At 53.1% G+C, this 18,733-nt stretch overlaps 3 protein-coding genes across 7 annotated transcripts; all 3 read right to left on the reverse strand.

Annotated features, from left to right (window-relative positions):
- Window positions 1–1,255: 1,255 nt before the first annotated feature.
- On the reverse strand, window positions 1,256–3,872 carry RPP25L (ribonuclease P/MRP subunit p25 like). 3 transcript variants are annotated; one of them, XM_080669302.1, is made up of 3 exons: window positions 3,659–3,872; window positions 2,431–2,472; window positions 1,256–2,093 (listed from the first exon to the last, which is right to left on the reverse strand). In XM_080669302.1, exons 1-3 carry the CDS (start codon window positions 3,734–3,736, stop codon window positions 1,569–1,571), a joined length of 645 nt encoding a protein of 214 aa, XP_080525428.1. In that variant the 5' UTR covers window positions 3,737–3,872; the 3' UTR covers window positions 1,256–1,568. The 3 variants fall into 3 exon arrangements, with proteins under 3 accessions (XP_080525428.1, XP_080525430.1, XP_080525429.1); XM_080669304.1 differs by lacking the exon at window positions 3,659–3,872 and adding an exon at window positions 2,816–2,903; XM_080669303.1 differs by lacking the exons at window positions 2,431–2,472; window positions 3,659–3,872 and adding an exon at window positions 2,816–2,903.
- A 542-nt stretch (window positions 3,873–4,414) lies between these two features.
- On the reverse strand, window positions 4,415–11,122 carry DCTN3 (dynactin subunit 3). The gene is made up of 7 exons (XM_080669305.1): window positions 10,897–11,122; window positions 9,309–9,393; window positions 8,527–8,613; window positions 7,013–7,096; window positions 5,573–5,631; window positions 4,899–4,958; window positions 4,415–4,712 (listed from the first exon to the last, which is right to left on the reverse strand). The coding sequence occupies exons 1-7, from the start codon at window positions 10,990–10,992 to the stop codon at window positions 4,623–4,625; spliced, it is 561 nt and encodes a 186-aa protein (XP_080525431.1). The 5' UTR covers window positions 10,993–11,122; the 3' UTR covers window positions 4,415–4,622.
- An 841-nt stretch (window positions 11,123–11,963) lies between these two features.
- On the reverse strand, window positions 11,964–18,353 carry ARID3C (AT-rich interaction domain 3C; the record flags this gene model as incomplete). 3 transcript variants are annotated; one of them, XM_080668751.1, is made up of 7 exons in its annotated part: window positions 11,964–12,064; window positions 12,529–12,618; window positions 12,855–13,028; window positions 13,780–14,069; window positions 14,231–14,414; window positions 16,100–16,172; window positions 18,027–18,353. In XM_080668751.1, the coding sequence occupies 7 exons, from the start codon at window positions 18,336–18,338 to the stop codon at window positions 11,964–11,966; spliced, it is 1,224 nt and encodes a 407-aa protein (XP_080524877.1). The 3 variants fall into 3 exon arrangements, with proteins under 3 accessions (XP_080524877.1, XP_080524876.1, XP_080524875.1); XM_080668750.1 differs by lacking the exon at window positions 12,855–13,028 and having other exon boundaries at window positions 18,027–18,338; XM_080668749.1 differs by lacking the exon at window positions 12,529–12,618 and having other exon boundaries at window positions 18,027–18,338.
- Window positions 18,354–18,733: the final 380 nt, after the last annotated feature.

The raw sequence follows: 18,733 nt of genomic DNA on the forward strand, positions 1-18,733 counted from the left end.
GCAGCTGCTGAGTTTCCCCCAATCTCTCCTAATAACCCCTGAATCTCCATCACTTGCCTCTCCCTCAGCGTCTTCCACATCACTCTGGGAACATACCTCGGAAAGCAAAGGGTGATGCAGTCTTCAAAGTTTTGACCACAACCTGCTGGTCCTGTGGTCTCCTCATCCCTGCTCTAAGCCCTATTGAGGCCTCAAGTCCCCCCAACTCTGTCTTTACCAACATCTCAACCCCTCCCGCCCGCACTCAGCCAAAAATCACTTCAATACTCAAATTGCTGAGCCCACCCTGCTACATGAGCCCAGAAGAACCCTAACTTTGTGCTTTCCTGGTGACTGAACACTCAGGCCACTTGACACATTGGAGACCTCAAAATCCAGCGGGAAGATTTATCAGACCTCAAAATCCAGTGGGATCACTTCCTAAGTCATGTCTAACCACTAAGCTTATACTTGAAACTAATATTTTGAACATCAAATGTAATTTTTTTAAAAAAATCAGTGGGAGACCCTATTGGCTCAACTCTTCACAAAGTCCACCACTGCCCACAATCCTGCTCTGGTCCCTGCAGCCCCCTGGATACCATTGCAATCTTTACCTCTTCCCTCATGCCCCTGACCTGACCACGGTGAATCTAAGAGTCTAAAGCCAATGTGAGACAGAAAAGGAGCAGCCAGGGTAAAAAAGCAAAGATGAAACCTGGAAGGGAGATATGAGATGAAGATATGTTTTTAAAATAAGAAAAAGCACGTTTGTGAGCTGAGTCATTAATAATTAAGCAATTAATATTTACATAACACTACATGCCCAGGTAGTATCTAAGAGTTACATGTGTGTATTTCTACATTCAATCCTCATAAAAACCCTATGAGGTAAGCACTATATCCTGTTTTATGGATGAGAACACTAAGGCACAAAGCAGTAACTTACTAATAATCTAGATGCAGAATCAGGATTCAAATCTAGACAGTCTGGTGCCTGAGACCATAATCATAACCACTATTATATATGCCACAGATGGAGAAAAATGTCTGCCCTGGCAGAGTCCTTAAACCAGCCCAAAGCATGGTAGACCCACCCAGAGATCTATAGTCAGGTTACTGTTTGAGGCTTGTTAATGACTCTAGATCCTCCCAGCAATAGCCTGAGCCTACTCTTCCTATCTCCCACCTGTGAGCTCCTGGGGGACAAGGGCAGAGATCCCCACCCCCTTAATCCCATTTCCACATAGCAGACCAAGCAGAGGGAGGCTCATCAGACAGACAAACGGCAGAACTTTTATTTCCTAACCCACTCCTGGACCTCTGTCTGAAGGTAGATCAGAGGCACTGTCGATGGAAGGCAGAGTAAGCCCTTCTCAAGCAATCCAGAACCCAGCTGAGACCCCACACCTGCCACTCTTTGTAGCAGCCCCCTTCCATATGCCAGAGGGAAGGGGAATCAGAACAGTGAGGCCCACTTCTGTGGATTCAAGTCTTGTTGGGGATGCTGAGCAGTTATAGAGGCTTCTCAGAGAAGGCACAGCCATCCTGGACATTCAGGCTTGGAGAATAGCTTGCTCAGCTGGTCTTCAGGACCGCATGTCTCGAGCCCTTCTTCGGGGTCGGGGACCACAGCTGGAGCTAGGTGTGGGGCCCAGGCCAGGGGGTGCCCCTGGGGGCTGGTAGCCACATTCATTGGGGTCCAGGGGGTCCCGGCTGAGCAGTACCCACACTGCAGGCACATGTCGGCGCACTGTGAGGGGATCTAGGCCTGTGTCCGGTGAGGTTGGTACCCAGCTGTCCTCAGTCTGCAGGAAACGCAGCTTGGTAAGTTGGTGCAGGCCTGGTACCCGCCGCTTGACAATCTCAGCACAGCTGACAACCTTCCCTGCAGCCCGGCCAGAACCTGAGAACACCACATGTCTTGTGCTGCCGCCCTCCAAACGACCCAGCACCAGCCCCAGCAAGTTGCGGATTTTGCTGCCATCTCGGACCCGCATCTCCAGGGTATCAGGAGGTAGCTGGGGCATTGGGGAAGGCGCTGGGAGTTCCACAGAGCCAGCTTTCCGGTAGTGCTCCATCCTGCTGGCTGTTGCCTTGAATCTCACTGCCCACTGCAAGGAAGAATCAGATGAATGCTCAGCAATGTGCCCCTGGCCCTCCCAGACACAGCCCTGTTCCTCATCCCAGATCTCCAGGAACAAGACAACAGGGGCCACACCTGCCTCACCTTGGGAAGGGCTGTACCTCATACACCCATTACCCTGGACAGGGCCATAACCCTCCCTCTGCCCGAGACTGAACCAAATTCCCAGAACACTGGGCTCTTTAAGAAAGGTCCAAATCCCCTCAAGCTCCGAGGCAGAGACAAGAGCCCTGGTCAAAATGCCCCTCAAGGGTGGGTGGGAAGAGATCAACCAAAGAACTTGTGTGTATATATGCATAACTCACAGACACAGACAATAGCGTGGGGAAGGCCTGAGGCGGGGCGGGCTAGAAGGAGTCAATGGGGAGAAAAAGGAGACATATGTAATACTTTCAACAAATTATTTTTTAAAAACCCCTCAAAGGCAGAACTAAGGCCTCCGTCGCACCGAAATCCCCAGGACAGGGTCGAGCACCCCTCACCCCGAGATTCCCAGTCATTCCCCCTAACCAAATGGAATGAGGTGGGAAGAGTGGCTGGGCGCGGACGGTTGCTTGGGTAACTAGCCTCGGCCGCCTCTATCGCCACAGGTCGCCCCAGTGTCCTGCAGGCCGCACAGCCCAAAGCCGGCCTCTCCTGCCCGCCCCCCACCTCCAGGTGACCCCCAAACCACTAGGTTCCGGCTCTCACCGCCGTAACTGCACCCGCCTCAAGCTCGATCCAGAGCCAAGATGGCGCGCGGGCCGGGAGCGCGCCGAGGCCATGGGACCGCGATTCGCCGGGTGGGGCGGGGCCTGGTCTCAGGGGCGGGATCAGGGGGTGGGGTGGGGCCAGGGGTGGGGCGGGGCGGGATCTGGGGGTGGGGCGGGGAGGGGCGGGATCTGGGGGCGGGGCGGGACCCGCGGAGCCTCCGCGGGAAAACTGGGTGACCAGGAAGTCTAGGAGTGAGCTTGGCCGGGACGTCCAGGGACCCAAAGCACGCTCCGTCTATGGTGTCCCGCCTGGGGAAGGGGCACTCCTACTGGAGCGGGAGGAGGGCCATCGGAGGTGTCCCGCGTCCAAAGGACGGGAAGGACTTGGCCCTTGCACGATGGCAGGCATGGCGTTGCTCGCTGAGCACACCGCAATAGCAAAGGCGAAGCTGCGGGCTTCACTTTGGACAGGGGACGAGGCTTCGTTTAGAGTGGCTGCTGCGCGGGCGGAGCCTTGGTCGCCGAATTCTGCGCTTTGACCTCATTCCGTGGGCACTAGCGGGCCACGGGGGTTTTCTTCAGGGGCCAGTCAAAATAGTTAGTGTGCACAGCTCACTCTGGCTGCAGCGAAGGGGGTGGGGGGGTGGGGCGGGGAAATCTGGCCGCAATCGCTAGTGATTCACAGGCCCCTGGGTCCTGGAGGGGTGGCCACTGAGACACGTCCGGTGCCGGGCTTATCACAGGCACCCGAATGTTTGTTAAAATTAGTGAATGAAGCAGAAAAATGGCAGTGGGAATGGAGAGATGCAGATTAAGTTGGGAGATATTAGGAGGTACGCACGGTGAGAAGCTGGCGACTTTTTGGACAGAGGAGGGAAGGGCCTAGGAGGACTCCCAGTTTCAGACTTGGTTCGGACATGCTGAATTGAGATGCCTGAGACGGCGCAGGTGGGATGACAGGGCAGGCCTTTGAAAAGGAGCCTGGAGCCACAGCACTCCCTGAGGCCACAAGGGGGCAGCAAACACTTGGTGGAATGAGGTGACAATTTTAATCTCTGCTTTCTCATGCGTCCTTCTCATTCCTTATGGGTCCAAACCTCTTCTGGGCCCCCCCCCCCCCCCTTGTCGGTTAATAGCACCAAGAAGGCTACCAATTAAGAAACTTAGGGGCTTTTTCTGCCTTTTCACTTGCTGCTCTTTGGGCTCTCAAAGACCCTGCATATCGTCTAGGGCTGCCTCCTCCATCCTTTTCTTCTGTGTCCACCTGATGGGACTGCCCTTTTCCATGACTATCTCACAGCTAGCCTGTGCAGAGCAGAGATCAGGTGGACCCTAACTGTATCCTCCCCACCTGGCATGGAATCTTACATAAAGAGGGATAATTGGGAAATGTGGGATAAATGGATATGTAAGTGAATGTTCCACTCACACCAATCAAATGAGAGCATTCGTCCTGAGAGCCCTACACCTCCCAGAAAGCTAGACCTGGATGAGTATAGCTCCTGGTTCAAACACTAGGAAGGTTGACAACACTGCCCTCCATCACCCCCATCCTCATCCCATCCCCATCCTAGACCAAGAATCCGGCACACTCCTCCAGTGATCTCTATAGTTTATTGTCACTGGAATAGGATACTGATGAGGGGAGGGTATGCAAAGTAGCCTGACCTGTGACCTCAGGGCCCCATCTGAGTAGGCTGTGAATCCAATAAATACAGAGCTGCCTCTGCCCTAATAGAAGGGGAGGTTGGCACGGGGCCCCAGAGCCTGGCTGCCCTGGCCCACCGTGGGATGGGTAGCAGCCATCACTCTTCTGCTGGCTTCACTTGCTTGGCGGCCTCTAGCTGGCAAAGAAGCTCATCCCACTGCACGAATTGCTTGGAGAGAAGCATTGTCTAGTTGCAGGTCAAGGTGAAAACAGGAGTCTGAGTGAGGTAGTGCAGATATTTTGCATCTGCCAAAAAGGTAGGGGAGCAGGGGAATAGAGCTGGTTGGGATGGGATGAGAGACAGAGCTAGAGATGGAAGAAAAGTACAAGGCTTTGGACAACTCTTCGGGTCCTGGCTGAGCAGAAAGGATACAGTTTTGTTGTATTCCTCCAGGAGAGCCTTGGACTCCTCAGTGATCTCCACACACTGGTCCTGTGGGGGTTAAGGTGTGGAAAAGAAAGGAGATGGACAAAGCCCTCATTTCCCCCAACCTTCCTGCCTCATCAGGGACCCTCATCCCCCATAGAGGTGATGCTTAACCCCAGAGCCAAAAGAAGCAAATTTCTAAAGGGGTACTCAGAGGCTCCAAAATGGGTACACAAATAGCAGTTTTAAAGCTGATGGAAGGAGGTATGGACCGCACATTTAAGGAAACATTTCCACTAGTATGTATCACCTCATCCCCTCCTCTATTTCTGAACCCTTTTTGAATTTACAACAGAGCCTGGGAATAGTGAAACACACACACACAGCTTCTCCACCCACAGTCAAGGATACACCATCCCCAGGGATTCTTGGATACCTCCCAACTCAACCTTTTGGTGTTTCAGAGTAACTCTACTTTGGGAGGCAGGAGCCCTGGATGTGGCCCTAGGCAAGTCCCTTCCCCTCTCTAAGGCTGATGGAAAATAAAGGATAGACCCCCAAGTTTCCCCTGGAGCTGATATCAGGGTAGCCTGAGGCTGTTTCCCCTGAGTCTGTTTCCCCAGGCGGCTGGGGTGGGGACTAGGAGCCTCACCACCTTTCAGTTCTCTCCCCTCCCATACTTGCTGCTGGATGTGGATCTGGGCCAAGCGCTGCAGGCAGGCGGCATGCTCAGGAACGGCTGTAAAACACAATGCACACTGCCCGGTGATGCTTGTGCCTTCCCCCAAGACTGCTCAATAGTCTATTAGGTCTTCGGCAGGATTAGAGTATTGAGTGGAGAAACTAAACAAACGCCAGGCTTCATCGACCGCTGCAGCTAGAGGAGGTGGTAGGACTCCCTGCTCACGCCAGTCATATTCTAGGACCCAAAAAGGAGGGGAAGATACAGGCCCCTAGAAGACAAAACCTTGGGGTCCCCAGAATTTCCCCATACCTCCACTCCAGTATCATAAGCAGTGACAGGTAAAAAGAGCTTTACCTATCATGGGATCTGTCCCTTTGCTCTCGGCCAGTGGGACCAGGTCTGCCTGACCTAGGAACAGGGTGCCTGTAGGTGGGCTGAGGATAAATGCCAGGTCCCTAAGCTGGCCACCTGAAATCCAATACATGGCCACCATGTAAGGCCCAAAGCTTAAGGCTGTTAGATGCTCAGCAGGTAGCTGATCAGGGGTAGGGAGGGGGAGCTGGGAAAAATACCTCCAGAGACAGACAGGATGGATATCTGGATTCAATTAGAGTCACTGTCTGCTTGTCAAAACCCAGGCATAGAGACTGTTCTCAGCAGTGTGGCAGGAAGAATTCACACACATTCACATACCTGGCAGAGAGACTCTGACAGTAAAATCTGGGCTCTGCAGCACCCAGGTGGGATAAAAGGCAGAAGGAATCCCCAGAGTTGGGGCTGCTGGGCTTACATTGCTATCCTTAGGCCAAAATTGCCCGGGGTTCTGAAACTGAGCTCTCTGCCTTGGCAATTTTTTTTATTAATTTCTTTATTGATTAAGGTATCACATATTTGTCCTCATTCCCCCATTCCTATCCCAAACCCCTCCCCACGCATGCCCCCACCCCCCTGTTGTCCGTGACCACTGGTTAGGCTTATATGCATGCATACAAGTCCTTTGGTTGATCTCTCCCCCTTACCCCCACCCTCCCCTATCTTCCCTCTGCCTTGGCAATTTTTAATCCCAGTGCAGAAGGCAAGTACCCCCCCAGGTTAAAGATAAAGATAAGGGCCCTGGTGGTGTGGCTCCGTTGGTTGGAGCGTCATCCCATGGAGGTCATGGGTTCACTTCCTGGTCAGGGCATATACCCAGATTGTGGGTTCGATCCCTGGTCGGGGTGTGTATGGGAGGCAACCAATCAATGTTTGTCTCTCTTTCCCTCTCCCTTACTGAAATCAATTTAAAAAAAAAAAAATCCTTGGATAAGGATTAAAAATGGAAAAAAAAAAAAAAGATAAAGACAAGGAGAAGACCTAGCCTGAGCCCAGGGAATCTGAGGCACAGGGAAGTCCTGCCCATCCACCCACCTCCCCAAGCAGAATAGTGGAGGGGTACCTTTGATATGAGCGCTGTCCAGCATGGGCACCAAAGCCTCCACCTGCTCCAGAAGTGCAATCTGGGAGAGGATAAACTGCTCCTCTGAGGTGTAAACAGACAAGAGAGTGGCAGTGAGACAAGCCTAGGCACTGCTACACCAATGCAAGAGGCTGAGATCCTGGCAGGGGAGATGGCTGGGTCCTGGAGCTTGGAGCCACTGCCCCTTCTCAAGGTGCACATTCCCCCATTTTGCCCCCAACCTCCCTGAATGCCTCTGGTCTGACCCATCTTGAGCCCAAGGAGCCTCTAAGTTTCTCCAAATCCAACCTTTCTCCAATTTTTAACTTGAAGGCCTCTTCCTCTAGCCTCAACAAATTCAGTGAGCCCCTCTGAGGCCACAGGAGACAAAGTACTTCAGACTTAGGACCCCACACTCAGGGCTCCTGGGAAGGAAAAGTCTGAAAGAGGAGACGTGGCCGCTGCCAGGCCGGTTCTGCTCAGTGGCTCTGGAGAACTGAGGCAGTAACAGAAGAGTCCAATAAGGACAGCATGGCCCTGTGCAGGGGATTGCAATGGTTGCAAAGAGTGGGAAGGGCACCGAAGAAGGGAGGACTGTTATGTCAAACATTTGGAGGCAAGCGTGCTTGTCAATTAGTAGAGGAAAAAGAATTTAACTTGCTGAACTGGTCCAAGGAGAGCACAAAAAACAGAGTTGGATGGGAGGGGAGATCCAGCAAACTGTAGAAGGCTTTGAGTGGCAGGCTAAGGATTTAGGACTTTATCCTAGCAAGGATAGAGAGAAAGAGACACTGAAGTTCCTCAGCAGATAAGTGGCATGTTGGAAATGTGTTTTGGAAAGATGACACTGGACCACATGCAAGAAGGGAAGGCTAGGGTCAAGAAGAGGACTTGGGAAACTGTAACAGCTCATGTGTGAGTGGATGCACACTGAGGCAGCAGCCAAAGGGAGGGATGGAGAGGCTGGATTCAAGAGTTAGTGCAAGAGAAGATTTTCTGAATTTGATGCAGTAGATGATTATTAAACATCTTTTCAATGAATGAACAAGCACAGGTGGTTGGCAAATTCTGCCTCATGGAGTGGTTGACTATCTGATGAGCACACATTGCCTAGAACTCTGAAATCCCAGCGCTTTCTCATATGAAAAAAAAGATGTAGAAACTCACGCCAATATTCTCCTCTCCCAAATGCAATGCTCTCTGCTCCTGCCCTCTCCTAGAAGCTCCTCTGTGAGCAGAAGTGAGAAAGATTCTAAAGGAAAATCCTGGAGGTAAACCACTGATAGAACATTGGAGTCACTCCCACTGTGGCTAGCACCACGGCCTCCAGGTGGTTCAGAAGTATACCACATCCAGAGCTACTCAAGAACCACGGGACCACCTCAGCTTCAGCCCAGACGATGGCCAGAATTCCAGACGGTAGTTTCCTGGGCTTTCCCCATTAGCACTGGCAGGGAGGCCATCTCTGTGCCCAAATTCCCCCACCATCCACATCCCCAGAGGCACATGCATACCTGCTAAGATGAACTGCAGCTTAGAGGCATCAGGTATGGCAATGCGGTCAATGTACTCAGGATCCAGGTATTTGATCAGGTCTTCAACTAGAAAAGTAGCAAGATGGAAAATGGATTAGGGTTGGGGAGTGAGGGTCTGTTTTATAAAGGATATTGGGGGAATGGTCCACCTTGGGGAGAGCCTTCAGTGAGGAGCTGACACCTATAGTGTCTGTTAGCAGGCCTCTACCAGGGCCCCTATCCATACTTCCCTGTCTCTCCCCTCTGATCACCTGCTGGCTGACCTCAAACTTTAGAGCTTGGAGGATCCTGGGGCCCTCAGTATTCCCACTGACCTATGTTCACCAAGGGTGGAAGGCCCCTTGCCCCTCAGTGCCACCAAGACAACCAGAGCTTTATCTGATTTCTAATTACTGAGCAGGTTACTAGCTCTGACACAACCAAAAAGGCACGGCTGAGCCAAGGCTAGGACTCCGGTGCCTAATTAATTTCCTGCCTCTCAACCTTGCCTGTGGAAATCCCATACCTGTTCTCCATAGTTCACCAAAGGGATCTCTCCGACAGAGCTCTTATCCCATCACTTGGGGCACTGTCATGGGCTTGAAGTTTTACCACAAAATAGAAAGCATACCCCAATTCACCATTTCAGCAGGGAAACGTCTTCACATTCTATCCCCAAAGGGCAACTCCAGTGACCTAATGGGCTGAAGAACCAGGGCCAGTCCTCAGGAAGTACAGGCATGGAAAAGAAGAAGGCAGACAGGCACCTGACGAAAACTTACTCTTTTTGTACAGAATCTTCACTCTCTCTCTCTTACTGGCAATGTTCCCCAAAGCTACCTGCACCTTGACCAGGCCATCAGCCACCTGTAAGGGGAGTGAAAATTATTTCCAAGATACACCACCTGGTTCAAAGCTTGGAAGATATAAAGAACCCTCATTCCCTCAGACTCCCAAACCTCTTTGCCCCAGAAATCTAGGTTGGTCACTTTCTCTTGTATTAAAGGAGATGTAACTCTACCTTCCAGGAATCCTCAGTGTGAACAGAGAGATAATCATGTACTCCTTGGGGGAGTTTCTAGTTTGATTGGGGAGATAACGAACTATTTTACAGTTTATGGGACACTGGCATATACTATACACTGAGTGGCCAGATTATTATGATCTCTGAACGCATAATAATCTGGCCACTCAGTATATATATATTAGAGGCCCAGTACATGAATTCGTGCATGGGTGGGGTCCAGCCAGCCTGGCCAGGGGGAGGGGACATGGGCAGTTGGCCGGCCTGCCTGCTGGTCGAACTCCTGGTCGAGGGGACAATTTGCATACTAGCCTTTTATTATATAGGATATACACTGAGTGGCCAGATTATTATGTGTTCAGAGATATAATAATCTGGCCACTCAGTGTATATTCTCTGGTTCCCACCTCTCTAACTGAACCTACCTAGACTTTAAGGGTAGAAGATGAAAAATCCCAATATTAAAGGGCTGAACAGATGGAGAGTCAATGGAAGTGAATGATCTCACCCAAAATTCAAGGGTCAAATATATGGGGAGGCAAATAAAACTGAGCAGCACAGCCATTCTTGTAGAAGGAAAACCAAGAGGGTTAGCATCATAGATGTCAAAGGGAGAGAATGTTTTGAGAAGTCAGTTCTCAAATGGGGCACAATCTGCTAGTACCCACTAATTCCACAAGGGTGTACAGATAGCATTACCTCTGATGCACTTAAATCCAGGATATCCCTGACACTCCACCTTCAGTAAAAGGTCTTCCCATAGTAAAAAGGGGATAAGAGGACAACTGAGCTGCACAGTTGTCAAAATTCAGTTACTGGTGTGAAGAAGTGCCAGTCCATATTGAAAAACCCAGTATCCAATCCCTTCCCCTCCTAATCCTAGTCTTCTCAGACCTCATCTCTTACCCCCGCCCCGGCACCCTCCCGCGCCCGGAGCCTTCCTTAAGCACCTCTGCTCTGCCTCCTCTCATCCCATGGACCTCCTTCTGCACAATTCACTTAGCAATTAATTACACAGGGCTTCATACAAAGGGCTTCGTGGACTGCAGCTCGTATTGAAACTCTCGTTAGTTCAGCTTCCCGTGTCAGGTCTCCCCAGCTGGCAGGAGCAGAGTCTTAGTCACAGTTCATACTGAGCCCATTTCAGACGGGCCTAATACCCCGCAGTTCCCTGCATGGGCATGGACCCCGAGCGTCCAAAATGCTCCGGGAGGTCTCGGACCTTTGTTATTTCAAAGGCCGGACTGTGGGCGACGGGACTGGAACGGCATCCATCCCGAGGCACAGGCCAGTAGACCGCCCTTGCTCTGCCTCAGAAAGGGACCACTGGACACCAAATCGCTCACCTTCCGCGAGCCGCGCGACCCACCCGGTCCGTACACCCAGCGCTCCAGCTCCTCTACACGGGCCTGTAGCCGCTGCACATCGGTCACAGCCGCCATAGCTACCGCCCCGCCTCAACCGGGGAACAGCTGGAGGGCGGGACGTCCGTCCAAATAGAGAAGGCTAGCTAATCCGAGTGCACGGGTTCCCCACCATTCAGGAAGTGATGTCACGACATAGCCCTTCAGTGCCGGAAGTGGCCGGCTGGGCCGGCGAAAAGAGTCGAAAGCTGTCTGGTTACCCAGGCAACGGCCACTCCTGTTTGTCAAGACAACCTTTACCTTTCTTCTTCTAATTTCAGGGTACCAAAGAGGTTTCTCCACCTCATTCCCCGAAGTTGCACATATAAATACACTCATTATTCCAGGAATGGTCCATTCCTATAGATCAATAGGTACCACAATCTAGAGTCTAATAAGGTTCAAACGGGGCCACTCAGTACCATAGTGGCAGAATCAGGATTTGAACTCAGGCAGTCTGACTCATGAGACCTAGCTCTTCTATTCTCATAGGCCTTTGCTGTTCTGTCTTCCCTCTGAGAGCCCTTGGCCCAACGCAGCCTGTAAACCACACAATTCCTTTTCCAATCCCCAGATACAAACAAGAAGAGGCACTGGGGAGGGAGGGACTACAGCTTTATTATCCAGATGTGACCTGAGGGACATCTCCTTCACAACATCCCAATCCAACCCTTCACATGGCTCCTGAAGAGAAGAAGCAGGTCTGACTCCAAGAGGTAGGGTCCTAGACATGACATTGACAAAGTGAGGAGATGATGGGGGTTACTAGGGGCAGGACTCTTTGGTAGATGCTGCTGAAGTTGGCCAGAGAGGAAGTGCCCTCCCTTTACAATGAGGTAGATGTAACATCAAAAGAAAACTCTTTGGCTTCAAGTCCACATGGCATGTGGGGGGAGTGGTCACTTCCCAGGTCTGGGTCCTAGGGTGGGCCCTCTGGAAGAATCAAGGTGGAGGGGGTGTCTCCACCAACCCAGCAATGGACTAGGACTCTTAATTCAAAATGTGAGCTCTCAGGGTGAGGTGCTGGAAGGGGGCCCTGTAGGGGTTGGGGGTACAGGGTTAATTGGGCCCTGGGAAGCTGGCACAGGCTGGCGGCGGGCAAAGAGGATGCCTGGCAAAGGGGTAAGGAGATGGTAGAGGGAAAATACAAGCAGGAGAGGGAATGACAGGGAAACAGAAGAAGGAAACAAAAGTTAGTGACCTGATTGCTAGAACACCACACACATACCTCTGCCACAAACCAATGAGGACAAACCCCTTGGGTCAGTCAGAGACTTCTATGCTAACATAGATACCCTCGAACAGGTAAACAATATTTACACTGACATATAGGCCCATGACAAGGCTGACATTCCAAGGTACCCATGGTACCCATAGAGGGGTCATGCCTTGACCCCCATGCCATGTAGACAGACCCTTTAACCCATGCCAATGTAGCAATCCCCTGATCCCCATATTACCCATGCAAGTTTGGATATCCCTGAATCTCATGCAAGTAGAAAAAGTCTGAAATCCCCATGCCAATGTAAATACCTCTGACCTCATGCCAATGCAGACAGCATGCAGCACCCATACCTGTGTAGACCACCCCGTTGATCTCTAGGGCCATGTTGATACTGCTGATACCAGTGCCTGCCAGATTGAGAGGCCCATCCAGCCGCTCTTCTGTCCAGGAGGGGGCAGGGGAGTCACATTTTTGGGAATCGGACTTCAGACTTACAAGCTCCCTCCTCCATCCCCATAGACACCCCCCCCCCCTTCGACTTCAGCCTTACACCTGTAATCACACAGTTGTCTATTTAGGGATCTGTCTGCCCCACCTCCAATTCCTATCAGGTAATGGGTCTGTCCTCCCACAGTGCACAGGCCCAAAACCCTATCAGCAACAAGCCTTTCCTCACCCCTTAGGGGAACCTTGCCATGGGGCAGAAAACTTGGGGGTGCGTCAGGTTGAGGTGGGTCCATCAGCACAGCCCTCTTCTCTGGAGGCTCCTCTGGTGCTAACTTCTCCCGTGCAGGTCCCAAGGCCAGGCCCACAGGCAGTGCCAGTCGAGGGGTTGGAATTCCACTCTCTTCTGGAAAAACAGGTAATTCAGCTCCCCTGACCCCAATCAAGTCAGTATCTGCATTTAGTTCTCTCCCCAGGCCTGGAACCAAGGGAGGTCAGTCACCCAAGTTCAAGCACCAAGTTCAATCTCCACTCCCATCCAGAGTCTCAGCCAGAGGCTCTGAAACTGGAGAGCCCAAAGGGCCAATATGTTGATTTGTTGTTGTTTAGAGAGAGAGGAAGAGGAAGAGAGAGAGAGAGAGAGAGAGAGAGAGAGAGAGAGAGGTAGGTTGCCTCTGTAACCCAGGTATGTGTCCTGACCGGCAATAGAATCCACCACCCTCTGGTGTACAGGAGGATGCTCCAACCAACTGAGCCACATCGGCCAGGACCCAAAGGGCCAATATATGTCTAAAATGGTCCAAAATTTGGAGGATCTCCTGTTCTCAGTTGTTAAATAATCCAGGTCACAGAAGGAACAAACCACATGCAAATAGGAACCCTGGGTGGACAGGTGTAAAATGGAATTGTTTTGGATAAAGGACCTTCAGCCGCATACCACAGTAACCCTTACTCCGGGGTTCCCAAGGCTTCATTGACCCCAAACCTCAGTACCCCTAAGGTTAGAGTGCATCAAATCTCAGCGCCCCATCAGTCCCTCCTGCCCCATACCTCAATGCCTCCCGCATTTCATTGTCCCCCTATTTTAATGTTCCCTATATCTCAGCGTACCCCTGGGTCTCAGAGACCCCTAAACCTCAGTGCCTCGCCCCTCACACCTTTCTTAATGGGGCTCGGGCTCAGCTGCGCGCAGGCGTGCGCCGGCAGCCTGGAGGCGGAGACCTGGGCGGGGCGGGGGCCGGGCGTGGGCGCTGGCAGGGCGGAGCCAGGAACTGAGGTGGGGCCCGGGGTACCCCGAGGGGGCGGCCCCGTCGAGCCGAAGAGCGGGGCGGCGGTGTAAGCCTGACGACGGCCCTCGCGCCGATTGCTGTCGATGGCGGCCTGGAGTTCCCCGGGGGAGCTGAGCGCCCGCGTCTCGCACTCGTATGGGTACAGATACTTCATGTACCTGGGGGCGGGGGGGACATGTGCGCTGGGGAAGCGGGCCCTGCTGATCAGGACCTCCACCCAGACGCCCGCCCGGGAGCCGCCTCGCGCCCCCTCCCCTCCCCTGCCCCTCCCTCGGTGCTCCCTCCACCCCACCCGCCGGGTGTTCGCGCCTGGCCTCACTGGGTGCGGAGCGTGAAGGCGGCGGAGGTGATGGTGGTGGGCAGGCTGAGGCCGCGCGTGACCTCCCGCCACACCTTGCGGTTGATGACTTCCACCAGGCCGCCTTTGGCCGTCACCAGGCGAAACAGCGCGTACAGGTCCAGCACCTGCTTCGCCATGATGGGCACGCGGTTCACTGGCGTCCCTGGTGGGGGGTGAGCAAAGAGTCAGGCCACAAGAAAGGACCCTGCATCCTGGGGAGCTGAAGGAGTAAGCTGCTTGGACGGGGTCGGGGTACAGGGCGGGACATAGAGGAAGGAAAGGAAGGAGGAGAAGTGGGAGGGAGCTGGTATTCTAGGCAGAGCCCGTGGAGCTCCACGGAGGAGCAGGAGGCTAGACCAGGGGTAGGCAAACTTCTGTAAAGGGCCGATGTGAGATGTTCAGGCTTTGTGGGCCAAACGGTCTCTGCAGAACTACTCCGCCCAGCACTGTAGCTGGAAGCAGCTGTGCAGCTGCGTTCCAATAAAACGTCGTTTACGGACTCTGAAATTGGAATTCCACACGTCTGGAAGTGTTGTCTTTTAGGTTCTTACACTATTTAAAAATACAGTGACATGCTTAACTCTCAGGAGGCTAGATTTGGTCCCCAAGCTTTAGTCTGCGACCCCTGGAGTAGACCGTAAGAAGGACTTCCTGACAGTGCTGAGCAGCCCGACTCCCCTAAGCAGCGGCCGGCGGGGGTGAAGCCGAAGGATGGTGGATGGGAGAAGCGGCCCCAGCCTCGGCTCGCCAACTCCGCAGCCCGCGCCGCCCCCGCCGGCCAGTCCTGACAAAGGGGCCTGTCTGCGCTGAGCGATGGGCCCCAGTTAATTCCTTACCGATCCCGTCCCCTTCCGCTGCCGCCTTTGGACCCGAACAATTAGCTGCGGCCTGATTAATGGGGGGAAATTATCGGCCCCGGGAGACCCCCTCCCCCTGCAGAGGGAGGCAGGACTCGAGAGAGGGAAGACTTGAGGGAGGCATAGCTCTGAGCCTGGTGGGGGAAGTGATAGGGTCTGCTCTGACCACCCTACGCCAACCCCCAGTGGAGGGGATACCTCAAGAAAGGGGCAGGGAGGGTACACTGGGACCACAGTGACTAGGTCTCCCTGGGGACAAAAGGATCTGGGCCCCAATGAGGGTCCCTCCTTAGGAATGAATTCCTCAGGGGTGCTGGGCCTGGGGTGGGGGCCCGAGGGACTTTGGCCAGTTTCTGCACTAGGGAGGGGGGCTCAGTGCAGCCAGTTAATTAGCAGCTTATCAGGCCACGCTCAGAGTGAGTTAATTAGCTTTGTAGAGAGAGATAATGAGTCAGTCTTTGGACCCATGAATCTGGGGAGAAGCCTAAGTGATGGACTGCCACCCACCCTGATTCCTCCTCCTCCACAGCCCCAACTCACACGGTTCTCAGCCTACCCCTTGAGAAGTCCTTCCTTCAGTCTAATCCCAGTCCTTTCTGCTGCAGAGCACACTGGGTGTCCCCTGCCCGAGGCAAGGGAAAACTGGGAGAGACGAGACTGGAAGAAGGGTCAGCAAAAGAGGACCAAGGTGTTCCCAGCCCCCTAGTCCTGGGAAGCCCCCTCCAATCAGGCCAGCCCCCCACCAGTTCCCCTTCCCACCTTCCCAATTGATCCCACACTCATTAACCTGCCAGTGGGCTGGCCACTAATTAATTGCTGGGTGGAGGAGGAGGGCAGGGTCAGAGGTTAAAGACGCTATTGAGGGCCCAAAGGATAGGTGCTGGCCAGCTCAGGCCTCTGCAGAGGGGACCCAGGCTGGGGACTGAAACTTGAGATCTCCCATCCTCAACCCTGGTAAATGGAGGTCTTTCCCTTACATCACCACACTCACCCCTCTTCTGCATGAAGCTAAACAGGTCGTCCAGAAATTCCTTCCTCTTGGGGTCTGCATCGAGCTCGTACAGCTGGGGAAGGACTGAGGTCATTTTCCAGCTCTGCTAACCTCCCTCCCCGCTGTGACCCCAACCCAGGTTGTATCCTGAATAAGGGTCCCCCGCTGAAGGGGTAAGTAGGATCTGAAATGTGAACTCCTAGACCTTGGGCGCTCTCTCCCTGGGTGCAGAGGCCCTCTACAGCTAGTGCCCTGGGCAGGTCAAACACCCATCTGGGGAGTAGGGGAAGAGAGGAAGCTGTGGAGGCTCAGCTTGCCCTGCCGGGAGTGCACAGAGTGCAGGGAGGGAGTCAAACTGGAGCTGTGTTCCACACCGAGGAAACTGACAGGTGTATCTGAGGCACTCATTCACTCTTGGTCATTCCTGCAGGGGCTTCTTGCCTTTCACATCTCTGCCAGGGTTGGGGATAATGACTCTAACCCATCCCTCAGGCAGGATGGATGCTCAGAAGCTCCTGGATTGAAACCTAGGGCCCCACCATCTAGTCTGATCTCCTTTCAGGGTCAGTGACCTTCCCACTACAGAAGCTGCCACAGAGGCAATGGCCCTGCACCACCCAGGACCGGTGGGGTCAGGACTTGAAAGTCCCAGGGGTAATCCCACACATTCCCAGTCACCTGGAGCCTCACCTCCAATATCACTTCCCAAATACCACCCAGGAGGAGCAATCCCTAGAGTAATAATCATTTACCCCAGAGTAAGAGTCCCTGAGTAACATCTATAGGTAACACACCATCCCCAATAAGAACTCAGTAAAAACTCCATTAGTAACAAACCTCAGAGATTCACCTTTAGATCTATGCTCCCACAAGAACTGAGCCCTTAGATGGATGCCCACAAATAACATCCATACTCTCCAAGTAATAATCCCCAGATTTATACCCAGGAGAAACAGTCGCTAGAGCCATATCTTCAGAGTAACACAGTCCTGAGTAACACTCCATTATACACTAATGCCACAGACTGCTAACCACAGATGAACATTTCTGGAAAATACCCAAGACTAACACCTTTCACTGTTTAAATAAACGAAGCGTGCGGCCCACTGGCCACGAGTTTGATGTGCTTGCCCTACAGGTAACACCGCCAGAACAGCACACCTACAGTCACAGCCCTGCCAAATACTTCATAGTGACAGCCTGGAGTAGTGCCTTAGAATAACATCCAGATGGGTTCTGTAGGGAGGAAGAACTCAAATATGACCCTATAAGTAAGATCTTGTCGTTCCCAGATGCACAGTGGCCCATTAGTCACACTGCGCCTGTGGTGGCCATCACAGGCTGGGAACTGTCACTCATGGAACTCAGGCAGTCAGAGGATTTGGATGGGGGGAATGTGACAGAGAAGAGATGAGGGCGATACCAAAAGAGTGGCAACCTCCATTCTACTTCCAAAGACAGAAGTAGGCAGCCCAAGACACTCCCACAGGTCGCTAAAATATGACCTTGTGACTTGGTGTGTGAGAAGTTAGAGTAGGATGCTGCTGACATTAGAATGCCTAGTCCCCAGATTCCCCACCCTCAGAAGAATTCTTAAGGGCTCCTACATCCCTCCCACTTTCCCTTCTAACCTCACCAAAAGCCTCCAGTCTGTCGGCCTCCATGTTTCTGGGTGTCTTCTGCACCTCTTAATATTTGCCTATGCACTTCTTTCCATGTCTCTGTGTCTCTGGGTGCCTATCTCTTCCTTCCTGTCACTATCCTTCAATCTTTCCACTGTCTCTCTCCAGGTCTCTGTCTCTGTCTTTCCATCCTGTAGAGGGCAGAGGGCAGAGGGCAGCAGGGGTGGGTAGGCTACTAATGATCAGGCTCTGCTTTTGCTCAGAAAGGAGGAAGAGAGGAGGGCCTGACACTGAGGGGCTCCTACCTGCTTGAACTGTTCCTCGTAGGTCCACTCATGGGGATGAGGTCCAGGGGGCTGGCTGGAAGGTGAGCTGGGACCCTGGGTTCCCAGAGGACTCTCCTCAGCTGCCTCTTTCTCGGCTCCAGCTTCCTCCCCCTCCTCATCTTCTCCGGCATCCTCCTCTTTCTCAGCCCCAGCCTTCCCCGAGGCCCTCTCAAGGGCCTGCAGAATCCCAGGGCCAGGCAAAGGAGGCTGTGGTGGCGGTAGGTGTGGAGGGGCCAATGGCCTCATCCCCTGGGCCAGTCTGGCTGCCTGCTGCCTCTGCAGGGCTTCCATCACAGCTTCCAGGCGCAGTCCCCCCGCTGGTGGGGGAGCTGGCACCAGGCGGGGCCCGGAAGAAAGGGCTGCCTGTGGGAGAGGGCATTATGGTTGCTGGGCCCTGCTGCCCCTGCAACCTCCAACACAAGGGGAGATGGTCATGGATTCAGGGAAGTGCAGGGAGGCCATAAGGAAACAGACAGAAAGATAGCTTTCTCAGAGATTGACAGAGAGGTAGAAGAGCAAGAGAGACAAAGCCAAAGAGACAGGAATGGGCATTGATGGAGGACAGGCAGAGACTGAGCCAAAGAGGATGACAAGGACCAAGAAACAGAGAGAGATGGGGGACAGTGAGAGAGAGCCATCTGACAGAGAGACAGAGAAAGAGAGAGAGAGAGAGAGAGGGAGAGAGA

Source organism: Plecotus auritus (assembly GCF_963455305.1).
Source record: "Plecotus auritus genome assembly, chromosome: 5".
Classification (NCBI taxonomy): Eukaryota; Metazoa; Chordata; class Mammalia; order Chiroptera; family Vespertilionidae; genus Plecotus; species Plecotus auritus.

Bases quoted from the DNA above. Each gene is read 5' to 3' on its own strand.
- RPP25L (XM_080669302.1), bottom strand. From the start codon at position 3,736: ATGTCCGAACCAAGTCTGAAACTGGGAGTCCTCCTAGGCCCTTCCCTC. The intron at 2,473-3,658 runs GTGCGTACCTCC...GACTCCTTCTAG, and splicing joins AAAGTCGCCAGCTTCTCACC to CCCGCCCCGCCTCAGGCCTT. The intron at 2,094-2,430 runs GTGAGTTATGCA...TCTTCCTTGCAG, and splicing joins CCACGCTATTGTCTGTGTCT to TGGGCAGTGAGATTCAAGGC.
- DCTN3 (XM_080669305.1), bottom strand. From the start codon at position 10,992: ATGGCGGCTGTGACCGATGTGCAGCGGCTACAGGCCCGTGTAGAGGAG. The intron at 8,614-9,308 runs GTAAGTTTTCGT...CTACTTTTCTAG, and splicing joins GAAGATTCTGTACAAAAAGA to TTGAAGACCTGATCAAATAC. The intron at 5,632-7,012 runs GTACCCCTCCAC...TGTGTTTTACAG, and splicing joins GGACAGCGCTCATATCAAAG to CCGTTCCTGAGCATGCCGCC.